We start from the raw sequence: 16323 nt of genomic DNA on the forward strand, positions 1-16323 counted from the left end.
CTATTAATGTATAGCTTTTATAGCTGTACATTTATAGTTTTCCAAAGCACAGGTATTGTTTGACCATAGGTATTACTCAAGGTTCTATTTTTAGTTGGCATTCAAATGAATACTGGTACATACAGTACAAGAAGTACAATATATCCCCACACAGTACAATTTCCAATATTAATTCAACTCCAACAGAGTACATAAGGTCCAGTTAGGAGCATATGTACTCTGTAAGAGTTGATTTAACACTGAACATTTTACTCATGCTCAGAGAGTACATTTGATACGTCCGATAAGTATGTCTGTACACCGCATGAAAAAGAGAGTTTCTGGGAGATATCCGACGTGTTAAATTTCAGTGAAATTTGGGGTGGGTCGATCGCGAGCGGTAGTTTCCCCTGTCAACACGCATATTTCCAGAAACTTCCGCACAGGCCCGGCCGCACCTGTGCTCGGGGAATGCTGGACTCAGATATGCCTGATTAATTCATGGACTCCGCCCGCACTGAAACTTCACGCCGTGTCCTGAGACGTGGACGGCCATGCCTGGTCATTTATGCCAAGTGTCTGGACAAGAACACCTCATTTCGTGCACGAAACTATGTATTCTTTCAACACATAACTGTGGTTTCTGACACTGCCACTGATGCACACGGCAGGAAACGTGTCCATTTACAGACTAGCGTCCGTCCGTAAACGTACCTTTTCACGCAGTGATATGCACGCACCAGCCCCGTGGGTTCCACAGCTTGGCCGCCATTTTGACTCCGGTCCAGGTCTCCACGGGGCGGTGAGCTGTCGGCGTTTGAACAGATGCTCTGTGTGTTTAAGTGCAGACCCTGCAAATGCCAAACAGCACTACGAACATAAACATCGCTTCCCCAACTCGGCTCGGCTGAAAACGGCTTTGCAGAGGATTCGCGGAGGTCAGCACCTTTTTTGCACGCCACCTAATATATTTCGGTTTATGTTGTTGCTTTCCGCCTTTCCCGTGTTGCCCCATAAAAAATAAACAATAAAAAGCTCCGAAATTGTTTTTGTGAAAGTGTCTGAATTATTAAAAAGATGTTTTTTGGGTACGTAAGAGCGATGACTCCCTCGATCCCCTAAGGCTTTTATGATCCTCCAGCTCCACCTCTTTTATTTACCAGGGAGCGCAGGTGGAGCACCTGTGGGCCCAGATGCTAGAAAAACTTCAATTAAAGCTCTACGGGGTGCCAGGTGTGCCATGCGATGATATGCATCATCAATGGACAGTCTGTCTTTCCGCTGATTATAAAAAAGCAAGTACACCGTCTATAATTGCATGTGGGTTTCCATCTGAAATGAGCAGGTTTGTGAGGGCAGTAGGTTTTAGGTTGAGTAGCGAGATGAAATATGAGCTGCGTATGAGCTGTCTGGCACACTGAGTGACACGTGTATTCCTTAACAGGACTGGAGGCAGTTTGAGTTCAGCTAGGTTGGCAGGAACCACCTGCTCATTATTTTCTCTCCCCTGCTCGTTGTTCCTGTGCGGATGTGTCTTTTCTGACACTGCAGACACGTTCCTCGCTGGCTTTACATTCACTTCCCTGCCGCTGAATCATCCTCGCGGTTCCGTCTCACATTTCCACATACAGTTTATACCGGTTTAAATTTTTGAGAGGGGATTTTTATTTGCTTGCATCAGTAGTTCCCAAACTTTTTCATCTAAAGATCCCCTTAAAATCGTCAGCCTCTGGGGGGAGGACCCTTCTCACCTGGCCAATGATTGACACCGTGACCCACCAACCATAGGCTGTTTGACACACTAGTGAAGGAAAGTGTCTAAAACAGGATATCCTGTGGCGTCAACATCAGACATGTACAGAAATCCGTTTGTATTTATGCACAAATACTTTTGTATTTAAAGTACTTTTGTAAGGTGCTATCTTTATAACTATGTAATAAATATGTAATAAATTACAGTGGGATTACTGTGGAAAGTATACATGTGTAAACAAGAAATATTAGCTAAAATATTCTTAAAGGAGAACATATTTTAGGTTAATTATGCTAAGGAACTCCCTTAGTTTTCTTTGAGGGCCCCAGTCCTGACTTGACTTGCGTCAAACCCTCTCTTCAACTCCACAAATGCAAAACCATCTGCATCAGTGAGTTTTTAGGGGCTTGGATTATAGAGAAGGATGTGTACCATTAACATTACACATTAGACAAGGGCATTTGTCTTAGCATTATTGCAAAAAAGTGCATTTAAATGACAGCAGACTGTTTCAAGAGGCAAAAGATAATGGGTCACTCAAAAGGAGATGCAAGCTTCTGTTTACAAAGACAACGGAAACAAATGCATCGTATAGTATGTTCTGGAACATAGAGCGTTCTGCTTGCTTTGATTACTGCTCATTAACTTAACTAAGATGTATCACTACGAAATGAGAGCAGCATATTTAAACAACAAGGCTAGAGTGATGCATGTAATTGCATTATAAAGTTCATTAAGTGATTCAAATTCTTAAAATGGGTGTGTTTTGACTTCACTTTCAAATGACGCACATTTCAGAGGTCTGGAACCGCTCCCATTCTCGAAGCGTTCTGATCTCGGAGATTCTGCGGTATTCATCGGAACGAACTGTTGAGGATTCCGCGACTTTCCTTCTCGTTTTCTTTTTAATATTTAAAATGCGCTCCATTAGTCAGCACCTCGTTAAATGTGGGGGTGCTCTCTGGGGATGATCTACCCTGTGCATGTTAACACAGCACAACGCCAGCTCTCTGTGCTGCTCTGCTCTGTATCTTAAAGTACGGTATAGGCCCCTATAGACAGTGAGCTCCATAACGTATGGGAGAAAGACTGTTTTTTGATTTGTAATCAAACCATAGGTTTACGTGTTCATTCTCAGCATCTATTGAAGGGTATCTTTATACACTTTGGTTTCAACATCCTGAACTTCCAGCACTTTTTATACATATACCCCCCCCCCCTCCCCATTTCACCATATTACTCCCATGATTCACAGATCAGGAGGGGAGCTTTGGGTCTTAGGCAGTTGCATTTAGCCTCCACACTTTGCGCTTGCCATCACTCTGATACACTCTGATGGTGTCTTTCTGTGTATCTTTGTGTATCTTGGTCTCATCTGTCCACACAACCTTTTTCCAGAACTTTGCAAGCTCTTTTACGTACTACTTAGCAAACTGCAACCTGGCCGTTCCTGTTTTTGCAGCTAACTACTGATTTGCATCTTGCAGTGTAGCCTCTGCAGTTCTGTTCATCTGATGTCTTCTGCAGACAGTAGTCACAGACACATCCTCCTGTGTTTCTGATCTGTCTGACAGGTGTTTGGAGGTTTTTTCCTCATTGTGGTGAGAATTCTTCGATCATCAACTGTAGAGGTCTTCCTTAGCCTACCAGTCCCTCTGCAATTACTGAGCTCACCCGTGCTCTTTTTCTACTAAATGATGTGGCTTAATGAACAGCTGAGGGTTGATTTTGGTCAGCCTAATGTTTAGCCTATGTCTCTGACTGTTTGTTTCCCCTTATTTCTCAGCCTCATAATGGCTTCCTTGACTTTCATTAGTGTAGCTCTGGCTGACATGTTGACAAACGCCAATAGCAGACTGCAAAATCAATCAAAAGCCTGGAACCAAGACTCGATACTGAAAGCTCTTTTGTACCTGCACTAAGGAATCGGTAGAATACACCTGACTAATCAGGAACACCTGTGAAGCCACTGTGGAGTACAAGATCCAGGTTTCTCAAAAAAGCCTTTGACCTAAACATTCTGGAGCTCAGCGTATAGTATACGGTAGTGTGCGTACTTTCTCACGTTTTCCATACGCGTGATAAAAACACGGCTCCTGCACGTCTCGCCTCTCCTTGCTCCAGCACACACGGAGGCTGTCAGGAGGCAGTTGGGTTGGTGCGCTGTGTACAGAGGCAGTTGGGTTGGTGTGCTGTGTACAGAGGCAGTTGGGTTGGTGCGCTGTGTACAGAGGCAGTTGGGTTGGTGCGCTGTGTACAGAGGCAGTTGGGTTGGTGCGCTGTGTACAGAGGCAGTTGGGTTGGTGCGCTGTGTACAGAGGTCCAGAGGCAGTTGGGTTGGTGCGCTGTGTATAGAGGCAGTTGGGTTGGTGCGCTGTGTACAGAGGCGGTTGGGTTGGTGCGCTGTGTACAGAGGCAGTTGGGTTGGTGCACTGTGTACAGAGGTCCAGAGGCAGTTGGGTTGGTGCGTTGTGTACAGAGGTCCAGAGGCAGTTGGGTTGGTGCGTTGTGTACAGAGGCAGTTGGGTTGGTGCGCTGTGTACAGAGGTCCAGAGGCTGTTGGGTTGGTGCGCTGTGTATAGAGGCAGTTGGGTTGGTGCGCTGTGTACAGAGGCAGTTGGGTTGGTGTGCTGTGTACAGAGGCAGTTGGGTTGTTGTGCTGTGTACAGAGGCAGTTGGGTTGGTGCGCTGTGTATAGAGGCAGTTGGGTTGGTGCGCTGTGTACAGAGGCAGTTGGGTTGGTGCGCTGTGTACAGAGGCAGTTGGGTTGGTGCGCTGTGTACAGAGGTCCAGAGGCTGTTGGGTTGGTGCGCTGTGTACAGAGGCAGTTGGGTTGGTGCGCTGTGTACAGAGGCAGTTGGGTTGGTGCGCTGTGTACAGAGGCAGTTGGGTTGGTGCGCTGTGTACAGAGGAGTAGTTGGGTTGTTGTGCTGTGTACAGAGGCAGTTGGGTTGGTGCGCTGTGTACAGAGGCAGTTGGGTTGGTGCGCTGTGTACAGAGGCAGTTGGGTTGGTGCGCTGTGGTCCCCGGCCCCCTGGAGCATTGAAAGAGCCGCAGTTTATAATTGGCCAGCGCTCGGGGACACAAGCGAGTCCCACTCTCGCAGTCCCAGCAGCCTTCACGGTTCTGCCTCATCGCAGGCTGGCAGCGGCCACCTCCCACAGGGGAGTAGGGGGAAAAAAATCCAAACCCAGCCTGTTTTTCTATATGTTTGGTTGCCAAATTATATCATTGAGGACAAAACAGAAACACAAATGTGATAAAATGTCCTGGAATATGCGATGGGGGAAAATCCGAATCCATCCTGTTTTCCTATATGTATGGATGCCATTGGTACCATTAAGGACAAAATAGAAACACAAATATGATGAAACATCGTGGAATATGCAATGCACAGTAGCCCAATCCCCCCTGATCCCCCCCCCCCCACCCTCTGAAGCCTGTTCTGTGCTATTTTTAGCCTGGCGAATGGCGGCAGTTTCGTCACGGCTTTTGATGCGCCTCAGCCCGTTCGGTAAATTGGTGACTCGCCGTGCAGCGAAGTGGGAGGAGAGGGGCTGTTGGGGGGTGTGTCAGCGCGCTGTGATTTTTGGTGTCAGCCTGGTCTGCGGTTCGCGCCTGCGTCGCCCGCCCGCTCAGACCAGGTCTACGGCGCAAGTCGCAGCCCAGCGTACGGCGAGTCACTAATTTCGGTGCTTCCCCAAGAAAAGCGGGGAATGATCATGACCTGTTCAACAGCCATTCCGCCATTTTTATGGATCATATGCTGTCAAATTAGACTTCAGTGTAAATCGCCCAAGCAGTAAATGTATCATGTTCATTTCTGTGTTTATTTCTGTTTTTAATTGTTTATGGCTGGTCTCATATGCGCTGAGGTCCCGGTGGTACTGTATTCTGTTGTTTTCTTTTACACCCACCTGTAATGGGAAAAATGACAATGAACACAACTTGAACTTGTGACATCAGTTCAAATGATAGCTACGTGCCCGGTACATGCATTAATTGCATTAGTTATCTCCTCCCAAGCTAAATGAACATCATCTGGTATCGCTATACCAAAGAGACTGACGAACAACAAGCCATGTTACTGCATTGTCTGGAGGGCGTACCATTTGTTAGCCTAAAACTAAAGTTCATGTGTGGTTCGTGCTGTTTGTGTAGCCTGGAGGCTATATATTCCAAATGTGTAAGAAAAATGTCCACCTCCACCACTCCTCAGGAGTGCCATTTGGAGTTATTACGAGTTATGTGCCAAAGGAGGAGCAGCTGCCCTCCAACAGCCCAAAGCCCGACACTTTCGCCCCTCCATAGGAGCCGAGCCGTTGTTGTAAGTTAAACTCTAGTGATATAAATCACCCTTCCAGAGCACTGATAAGTTACTCTAAGGAGGTTGTGTAGAAACCATGGACTTTATATCAGGCATAAGGACAAATCCGCAAAATGTTTTTCCCCATTAGTGTATTTTGAGAAAGAGCACGAAACAGAAACTTGTTTTAAATTATTTTAATTGCATTTTGTACAGCGCTCCAAAAGTCCTTGACTGGTACAAAGTAATTAAACTTCCCCAAAGCTGTGAGTTTGTGTGAAACAGAGGCCATTAAAAATGTAAAAACAGCAGTAAACACCGGTTCCCCCAGAAGAGAATATCAATTAAGGATTTTTATGCAAAAAAAAAAAAACAAAAAAAGATAAAGAGGCCTTGAAGGTTGGAAGACCCAGACAGCAAAACCGGCCTTTCAGGCGTGCAGACATACGAGCTTCTGAAGAGATATTCTGGTTTTTTGGACGTACCATCGATCCACTTGTTTCTGGCGTAATCGCTTGTTCTATAGTGCGTTAGGTTCAGCGTGTCCGGCTCGGTCGATCCCCGATCGTGATCCCGGAGTGAAAGGCGTGCTGTTAAAAACCCTCTCTCTCTTCTCAGTGTGCTTCCTTTGATTTCTTTAATTCACAAGAAAATGTCCCCTTCGGCTACAAATGGTTGCATGTGTGTTGACAGAGAGCACGTTGACGAAAGTGAGACAGAGAACGGAAGCCGTGTGGAACGGTTTTTATAAAATCGGTTTCAAAAGACCACTGAGAAAAACACCAGCGAACAAAGAACGTCAGTCGAGCATCCTCAACACATCAACGCGATCAGGGAAGCGACGCTTTGATCAGCGTTGTACCGCTTTGCTCCTGCTTTGTTTTTCCGCGAACTGCGCCGGAATGCCATTAATTACCGCTGCAGACGCTGCTCTCTGATCCACCAAATTAATCATGCAGTTAGCGCTCATTGGAGTCCCCCGCGAGCCGCGTTCACCGAGGGGACGGCGGGGAGAGAGCGAGCTGGGGAGTATGATTTGTTGTTCGACGGAATTTTGAAAAAATAAAAATCCCCGCGGGCATAAAAAATTGAGCTCATTAAATTGAGACTTCCGACGTAATTTCGTGTTAAAAGATTAATGTTTAAGGTCTTATTTGCACGGGTCCTATTGAAACGTTGCCGCGACAACGCGGCTAAATGATTTATTCACTCGGTATTGCAATCCATAATGTGCGAACGAGTTTGAGAAGGAGCTCCGGAACTCCGCGCGTAAAGTGAGGAGAGGTTGTTCAAAGACACAACAGTATAATTGGCACCTCAGGCAAGAACTTTGGATCCTGTAAGACACATTGCTTTAGTTTGAGTTCACTCACACCTGCTGGAATTACCTAATTACCTGTTCACAGGAGTGCCTTTGCAACCCACTCTTAAAATCTCAGGAGTGCAGCCTGATCACACTGTCCAGTGGAGGACTGACCTTGGTTCCACCACCATTTATTCTTCAGTTTTTAAGTTTTACTTAAAAAATTTTTTTTTTTAATCGGGTGTTTGTTTTCTTCCTTTTCGCACAGTTCTTTTATTTTCACGGTGAGGTAACTTTGTTTTGATTGTTCAACACCCCAACTGTTTCAGACATAGAGAGAAAAAGCTAAGAATCATATTTAATTTCGAGTTAAATAACAATGCTCGTCCTTCGCCTAAAAGCTTTGACAGCAGTTTGAATTCGCTTGCTTGACTAAGTGAGGGGGAACAGTGTCCTGCTGTGATTTAAATGCATTATGTGTCATTGAATTGTGTGCCATGTGTGCCGAAAGACTGAAAGGGCTAAATCTTGGTGTGACTGTTTGGTTGGCTGATGAGTGTTATATAAAGCGAGGCTGAGACCGTGCAGTTTGTGCTCGCTGTAAATCACGTTAGCGCTCGCGCGACCACGTTAGCGCTCGCTGCCGGTCACAATGTGCGCGGCTTGCGTCACAAAGAGCTTTCCGGAAAGGTGCTCCTGCTGATGAAGTGTTAAAAAGGAGAAGGTCACTTGAGCAGAATGGAAGATTCGAATTGTGAATTGAAGCCAGCTAGGCCTAATGAATGCTTTACAGCACAGAAAGGATTGCTGAAAGTAAGTCAAGGAGTTTTGGTTTGCGGAGCGGAGAATGCATTTTAAATGCCTTCATCATGGTTTGTGAGAAAAAGTTCATTTATAATTGTGTATCCTGACATGTGTATGTCCTGTCCCTGAGGCTTCATTGTCCCAAAATCAGATCTTGGAATTGTTATTTTTTATTTTGAAGCTGTATATCAGTATATGTATTTTGCTCTAAATGAGTATTTTTATGGCATTTCATAGCACATTTAATGGTAGCTCTCGTTGTGTTTGTTCCCTCAGAAAGAATACACGTATCCTAGACCGTTACCAGGGGCTTGGCTGGGAGATGTGGCCACAGTGCACTCACAGTGAGCAACACAGCGGTACGCTGGGGCTATCACAGACTGACCTCCACTGCTCCAGAATCCCATCATCCCCTGCTCTGTGCCAGCTCAGGCCTTTGACCGTGTCCTCAGAGGAAGTCAGGGGCACCAGCGAGCCAATCAGAAAGCCTGGGAGGAGCAACTCAAAGGACACCCCTCACAGGAAAGACAGTGGATTACATTATGTTGATATTTTTTGCCCCCTCTCACCTGTGGCAGGTGTCATGGTCAAGCCAATACCGCAGCGCTCCACCCTCCTCACCAGCACAGCGTGGTCTTACGGATTTTCAGCTCCCTGTGTGTTTCTACTTCCTGTTGGCAAGGCCTGGCGGCTGATGGGTAACTGTTCCCTGGGCACCCAATCGGTTGCGGGTGAAGTGCGAGGCGCGACCGTGGCGATCGGGAACACCTGGCCCACCGTCGGCGGGGTCGCCCGACGAGCACAGAGGCGGAGTCGCCGACGACTGTTTCGCCAAACAGTTCCGAAATGGAAGAAAGCTTCCCGGCAGTTCCCCTCCCGCGGATCGAGAGGCCGACGCGCGGGCCGGACCCCTCATCCCCCCCCCTCGAGGCTTTTCAGAGATCTCTTCAAGTTCCGGTTTCCTCCACGCGGATTTCCACAGCGGGTGCATGCTCGTCACTGCAGGCTGCTTCGCAGCTCCAAGATCCCTAATGTCCCCGGCTACGCCCGAGGCAGGCACCGGGGAGGGGAGACGGAGGACTTCCACATCCCGTCCCGTTTTTGGGGATAAACGCTTAAGAGGAACCCAGTGCCCTTAGTGCATTCTTCAAACCAAAAAAAAAGTCAAATAAAACAAATACTTTGAGACACTACTAATTTCTGTATATACTAATAGAGCAGTCCAGGTCCTGGAGTGTCGGTGATGTTTCTGGTTTTTGTTCCATCTGGGATTGGTCGTTTGATGGATTATTGAGAGCCTGAGCCTGAATGGTGAACCGAGGAGAGCTTGAAGGACGTGGTCACCTGTGTTCATTAAGCCTACCAATCAATACATTTATGTACTCGTAGGCTTGGATGGAGTGAAACCGGGTATTATAGAGCGTGCTCTCTCTATCTGTCTTTTTCTCTCCATCTCTCTGTCTTTCTCACTCTCTCTCTCACTGCCCTTCTCTCTCTCTCTCACTGTCTCTCACTGTCCTTCTCTCTCACTCTCTCTCACTGTCTTTCACTCTATTTATCTCTCTCTCTCTCACTGTCTTTCTCTCTCTGTCTACTGGTTATCTTGTTTTTAGGCCACTCTCCTTATGAAAAATAATATGCCAATATGATTTTGTAAGGTGGGTTCTGTGTTTAGATGTGTTCTTTTTACGCAAGTGTGCTGTTCGGTTCCAGTTCTTACGGCTGGTTCACGAATGAACAACACCAAGCTTAAAGTTCTGTTATTTAGAAAGTGGACCTGTGTTTCTCAAGCTGAACAATATTGAACTTTAGCCATCACAGAATAACAACTCTTTTCCTGTTTTGAGCATGATTGAAGTTCAGGCTCCTGTAGGCAATATCCATTGGTTTGAAATAGCAAAAGAAGTGGAAATTGCAGTCATTATTTTGAACTGTCCTGGAGTGCTGGTGGCTTAGAGACTGTTCAGAGATGGCAGCTGGATATGCTGAGAAGGGGAACTTTTCAACTTGCAGTGGAAATATCAGGCTTTTTCTTTATATGCCCAAAAAACCAAAATCATAATCCGATGAGGAATCTATTGTGAATATTACTTTCCACCAGTAGCTGGGTGTAGTCCTGGCCCTTTAATGTGGGATGATTCTTTGGGCTAATTAACAACATATAATATAAGGTGAAAGAACAACTTGTGGGGTCTGAAACTGAATTGTATTTCCATTTGTTTTTGTTTTTTGTTTTTTTTTTGTGGGGGAAGGGGGCTGGTGGGCGGTGGGTGGGGGGTGAGAGTTGGTTCCTTTTTTTCCAATCACTCACCCTGCTAAAATGTGCCAAAATACACACACATGTGTGTGTGTGTGTGTGTGTGTGTATCTGTGCATAATGTGTATGCATGTGGGTGACAGTGGTGCCTGCAGTCACAGTGTAGAAAGTGTGTATGTGTGTAGGTGTGTGTTTGTGGGGGGGCGGGGGGACTTGGATTATTCTGTAAGCAATTCTGCCTTTGGTTTAGCACTCCCTGGTAGTTCTCTATTTACATTGCTGACAGACGGGGCTAATATATATGCGAGTTTAGTATAGCTTTTCAGCGCATGACAAAAACACAGAGCAAAACTATTTTATATTTGTCAATAGTATTTCTGCTGTTTTTTTTTTCTTCCCTAAAACCTATTGATATTTTTTCATAAATTGTATCAATTGTTCACTGTTTAAACAAAAAATATGATTTTTATAATGAAAATGTAAAAAAAAAAGAAAAAAAAAATCAAGAGAGAGAAATATAAACTGCTTTTAATGCAAATGGTCGTTCTCTCTTTTTTAATCAGTGAAAATGTCTAGAAATCTGTATGGTAATGAGGCATATGCAATTCAATTGTGTTACAAAACGAAAGTACTAATAAAATGACAACAACACTACTGTGTCTTGAGCACAGTCCGGGAGATGGAAAAAAAAGTTCCCAAAAGAAAACCTCAACACCCTAAATTGAGTGTATGCATGTGTGAACTTCATTTGCTGAATTATACATTTGTACGTGTGTGTGTGTGTGTGTGTGTGTGTGCCAGCAGACACATTACCCAACGCTTCAACAGCAATTCATAATTTAGTACTGGCTCGAGAAAAGCATACATACAGTAAATGTAAAAATCTCGCAGATCAAATCCGGAATCTTCTGCAGAAAATATTTCTTGTCAGAGTTATGAAAGATAATGATCTTCCCACAATGCACCTGTCCGTCCCAGAACTGCGCAAGGCGTGTCTTTTCATATCTGCGGAACAGCGGGAGCATCAATCAGCAAGAGAGACCAGGCAGAGGAGCAAGGAGGAAGCAGAGCGGGGAGCATCAGGGAAATTACCCTGACGATAACGGATTAAGACTCCTGCGTTCCTTTATTTAAACTCGGCTAACGTCGCCTAAAGCTGTGAAAGCCCTGACAAGCTACCGCTGGCTGCTTGGATGTGGTGTTCAGTCAGCCTGAGACTCAGAGAGAGGAAGGGATTTTGGGCGATGCCCACAGAGCTACACTTACATGGCCAAAAGCATGTGGACACCTGACATCCAACATCTCATCCAAAATGATGGGCATTAATATGGAGTTGGTCCACTCTTTGCTGTTATAAGAACCTCCACTCTTCTGGGAAGGATTTATGCTAGGAGCATTGCTGCAGGGATTTCCTTCCATTCAGCCCAAAGAGCATTGGAGAGGTCAGGCACTGATTGGGTGATTAGGCCTGGCTAGCTGTCGGCTTTTCCAACTGATCCCAAACTGTTGGAAGGGGTTGAGGTCAGGGCTGTGCAGGCCAGTGATGTTCTTCCTTGCCATTCTTGACAAAACCATTTCTGTATGGACCTCACTGTATGCCCAGGGGTATTTTCATGATAAAACAGGAAAGGGCCTTCCCCAAACTGTTGGGGAAGCACAGAATCATCTAGAATGTGATTGTATGCTTTAGCATTAAGATTTGCCTTCACTGGAATTAAGGGGCTTAGCCCAAACCATGAAAAACAGCCTCAGACCAAGGGCTGTCCCAAATGTATGACTGTATGACTTTAGGCCATACAGTATACTTACAAGCCCGGACCCCCCGGGGGGTGTACTATGAAGCGAGATTACGAGGTTAGCGAGCTAATTTTAGCTTTAGCCCTGGGTGTTCCATATCACAAAGCTGACTCACTTTTAATTGGGGTATATCACTATGGTAACTTATGCTGCACTGCAGACTACATATTACAGACTCCGCCCCTTTAACGGGAACAAGCACAGAGCTAGATTACCAAAGCCCGTGTCTGCTTAGCAAGTCGATAACCACCTTCATGATACCGGTCAAGCCCGACTGCGGCTGTTGAGGTTTTGTCAAGCCAGTTAGCACAAGGAAACCCGGGACGTGTTAAGCTTCCCTGGTAGTGTACCTGCCTGCCCTGCACAGTCACTGTTCTGCTCATACAGCTGATGATGATTCATTAATCATTCAGTTTTAATACACAAGACAGCAACTCGCTTCAGGTCCCGAAGGTCACCACGGCCTCCAGACAATAAAAAAAAAGCCCGGAGATAACAAAAGCTGGCCAAAGAAAGTCTGACAGCTTCCTTATCGCCGAGAAAACTTCCTTCATCAAAAAAGGGTGGCCGCGTTTGGAAGTTCGTTAATACTACTTTCTTCCCCCTCGCTGATATGTGCACAAATTTGGGGGATGGGTGCCGCTGTCGTTGGACATCAAGCCGCGAAGCTTTTCAGCCGTCGCCGCGGTGTGAACGTTCGATTCCAGCGGTTCACTGGTCACCGCACCTGCAGAATGCACACCTGCGCCTCTCCTACAGGGCCAGGTGCTTCCTCCGAAGGCAGGCAGATTTCTGAAGAGGAACAGCCGAGAAGAGTGTGGCGGAATGAACGGAAGCGCACTCTTAGGAAAATCACTCCGAGTCGCCTGGTGTGTTCTGTGCTAATTACATCCCTGTAATTTCCCTGTAAGTTCTCCATTATCATGGGGGCAGGGGGGGGTTTGCAGCCGAAAATAATGGACAGGCTGGTCTGTGAATAGGCTAAGATGGGCTGAATGGAGTTAGTCCAGGTGCTGAAGCAGGCAAGGATAACTGCGCTCCCGGACAGGTAACCTCGTTCGTCTGCTTACCTACTATTCACGTTCCCCTGTTGACACCTTTTTAAAATGTGCCATTCACCGGAATCATATTCTACTTCAATAAAGAAATTCATGAAGGGAACGCTCTGGCCAGTGTTCCTGTGCGGCCGTACTCAAACAAAGCATGCCATTCAGCATCCGTAATTATCCCCTTACGTCTCGTAACGGCGAATTGTGTATCGCCGCGGGCAACAGCCGGGGCACCCTCGCACTCTCCTCCTCCTCCTCCTCCTCCTCCTCCGGCCTGCGTGGGCAATCTGCAGATCTTCAGAACGGCATCTCCGAAATGCACACATTGTAAACGCTGCCAGGTCAGATAGGACCGGAGTTAATGACCTTCCTTCAACAGCGCACACTAAAAACGAGACGGATCGTTAAGGTTAGCCGCGAACTTTAGCGGGAATGCTGTCTGTGTTTCAGAGCGTTTTGTCGCACATAAAGGCCAGGGTCTGCCTGGGTGAGGGATAAGCAATACCACACATCGCTTCGCATTGTCAAATAATGCCCCATTCATTGTAAATACGATTTGCCATTGCTGTAATAAATTCCGATTTTTGTTATTAACAATGCATAAATCGATACACAGCAGTCAAAGTCTTGATTAGAAATGAGTGCCATGCTTTCATTTATCAATTTCACATTAAACAATATAATGATGATTTGTGCAATAAATTGCACTACTATTAATAATTACTGTGTTTTCATTGGCGAAATACAGTAATAGGCACTGCTCTGTTTTGTCTATCGTGAATAGTCTTTACAGAAGGTTTTTCACTGAAGAGTCCAGAGAGCTTATTTTGGAAATAAAAAATCAAATTACAGAGAAAATGTGTGTAATTGGGGTAGATTTATGTCTTCCGGTGACTTTTGCAGATGTGCATTCACATTAGAGCTATGAAGAATCTGATGGAAGTCGACAGCCCAAAAGCTAAGAATACGAAATTGGATTTAGAAATACAGTACTACAATGTATAAAGTTGACTCCCTTTCCAAGAATCAATTCTCTATTCACCTGCACAGAATTTCAGCCAGGTGTGCAGGTGTGTCCCACTATACAGAAAGCATCCACTCCCCGCCCTGAATTTTGGTGTTAGCATTTCTGTGCATCATAGAAATCGGACTGGCTTCATTGTTCACCATGCTTGTGAACACGGGCCTGACACACGGGCGCAGAACGGGACTGTAAACTGAAAAATTATTTTTTTTAAGTGCTTACAGCATTTACGGAAATGAGTTTACTCGTGGCCATTTTGGTTTTGAGCTAACAAGCCTATCCCATTGTGCAAGAGGCAGGAATAATATACCCTGGATGGGCCGCCAATGTATCGCAGGGAATTCACTCACCATTTGCTCACACACTCATGCCTATGGGCAATTTAGAGTCTCCAATTAGCCTGCCTGCCTGTCTTTGGACTGTGGGAGGAAACCGGAGTACCAGGAGGAAACCCACGTGGACACAGGGAGACCATGCAAGCTCCACACAGAAAGGCCCAGGCTGAATTCAAACCCAAGACCTTCTTGCTGTGAAGAGACAGTGCTGCCCACTGCACCACCGTGCCGCCCCACAACAGTTTTATTCATTTTAATTTTGCCCTTTTGTTCTGTTACTGTGAGGAGTTCATGTGCTTGTTCTAAACTTGTCCTCCATGTTCTAACTCCAGTCATGTCCAGTATCCGGTTGCTATGCAATGTATGTCTTTTAGTGTGCTTGGTTTAGTTTCTTACTTTAAGTACCTTGAAGGATCAGTTTACTGTACCTGGCTGGCACAGAGCTAGGCTCCTAAAAATGTTAATTTAACAACACACACATCGAAACCACTGGCTAAATATACACCACGCTCACTGAAAATCCGGTACAGGCTTCAAGGAGAAGTCTATCAGGTTGCTATGCGATGTAACATAGCAACCGAGGATTCAAATTTTAGCATTGACCGAAACATTTCCTAAAAAGCCAATGTGTTTTGACACACTTGAATTAATTTGGTGACCCGAAGGTAAGTAATGAGGAGGCTGATTACTGACTGATTTGATTGTCACGCCCTCGCTGTACTATTTGCATGTTATGTATCATAAGCAAAGGCATAACTGCTTTGAGCTGAGACAGTCATAAATCGGGATTTACTATACGGCATGTCTTACAGAAGAAAAATGCTCAATTCTGGGAGCTAAAAACCATTTGATACATAATCTGACTGCATGACCTTTGATGGGAAAAAACATCTCTAATCCCCAGATTATATATATATATATATATATATATATATATATATATACCATTAAACTTTATTAATTAAAAAAAATAAATGTAGGATATAATTTATTTATTTATTATTTATAAAAATGAAATAAATTAATACATCAATTTAGGCATTCACTGCTCCTGCAACCAAACAATGAATGGAAACAACTTACTGTGTTTTAACTTTATTAGTACACGATACCTTACAATGATGCTAAAAATTGATTTTTTAAGCACCACCATTGTCGTGCAGGTCGTCCATTTAATAAGCACCCTCACATATGCATCCATACCCCTAATCATGACACACTGAGCAAAAGTGTCCATTTGGGAATTCATAAAAATATTCTTTCACCGCCAAAAAATTTGCATTCAGTCATATATATATATATATATATATACCAGGACAGGATATTATCTTTAAAAGTGCCGCTCTACTGCATCAGTTTTTGTTAGCGACAGCGCAAGCTGCAGCATTGCTGACTCAGCCTTTTTTTTTTCTTTTTCCCTTTTTTTTTTCATTAATCAGAGCCGCGCGCAGCGAGGCTCTTCCGCAGCTGCAGCGGGGGCTCGTTCCGACTCGCCCACGGATCGCCCCGTCTTCCCGCCTCTCGCCACCCCACGGATTCGTTACCCAGCCCCCCTCGCCACGGAGCGCGAGGGCCCACGGGCGCGGGAATATGATGTCATGGGATTTACGGCGCGTCGTTAACTCCGAGCTGCGGCCGTCCTCCTCGGGAACAGGGAACCTTCCGGAAGGAAGGAAGGCACCATGACTCAGTCTAGATTTAGGCCAGTTTAAATGA

General features: G+C 45.4%; 1 protein-coding gene across 1 annotated transcript in view; it reads left to right on the plus strand.

The window, feature by feature from the left end:
* Positions 1 to 11040, plus strand: part of LOC118212256 (leucine-rich repeat transmembrane neuronal protein 4-like) — a 57561-nt gene extending 46521 nt beyond the window's left edge. Inside the window, exon 3 of the mRNA XM_035389967.1 lies at positions 8422 to 11040. Within this exon, the coding sequence (XP_035245858.1) occupies positions 8422 to 8493 (72 nt within the window). The 3' untranslated portion in view covers positions 8494 to 11040. The remainder of the gene's footprint in view (positions 1 to 8421) is intronic.
* Positions 11041 to 16323: the final 5283 nt, after the last annotated feature.

The sequence above is a fragment of the Anguilla anguilla genome, chromosome 14 (genome assembly GCF_013347855.1).
Source record: "Anguilla anguilla isolate fAngAng1 chromosome 14, fAngAng1.pri, whole genome shotgun sequence".
In the NCBI taxonomy this organism is placed as follows: domain Eukaryota; kingdom Metazoa; phylum Chordata; class Actinopteri; order Anguilliformes; family Anguillidae; genus Anguilla; species Anguilla anguilla.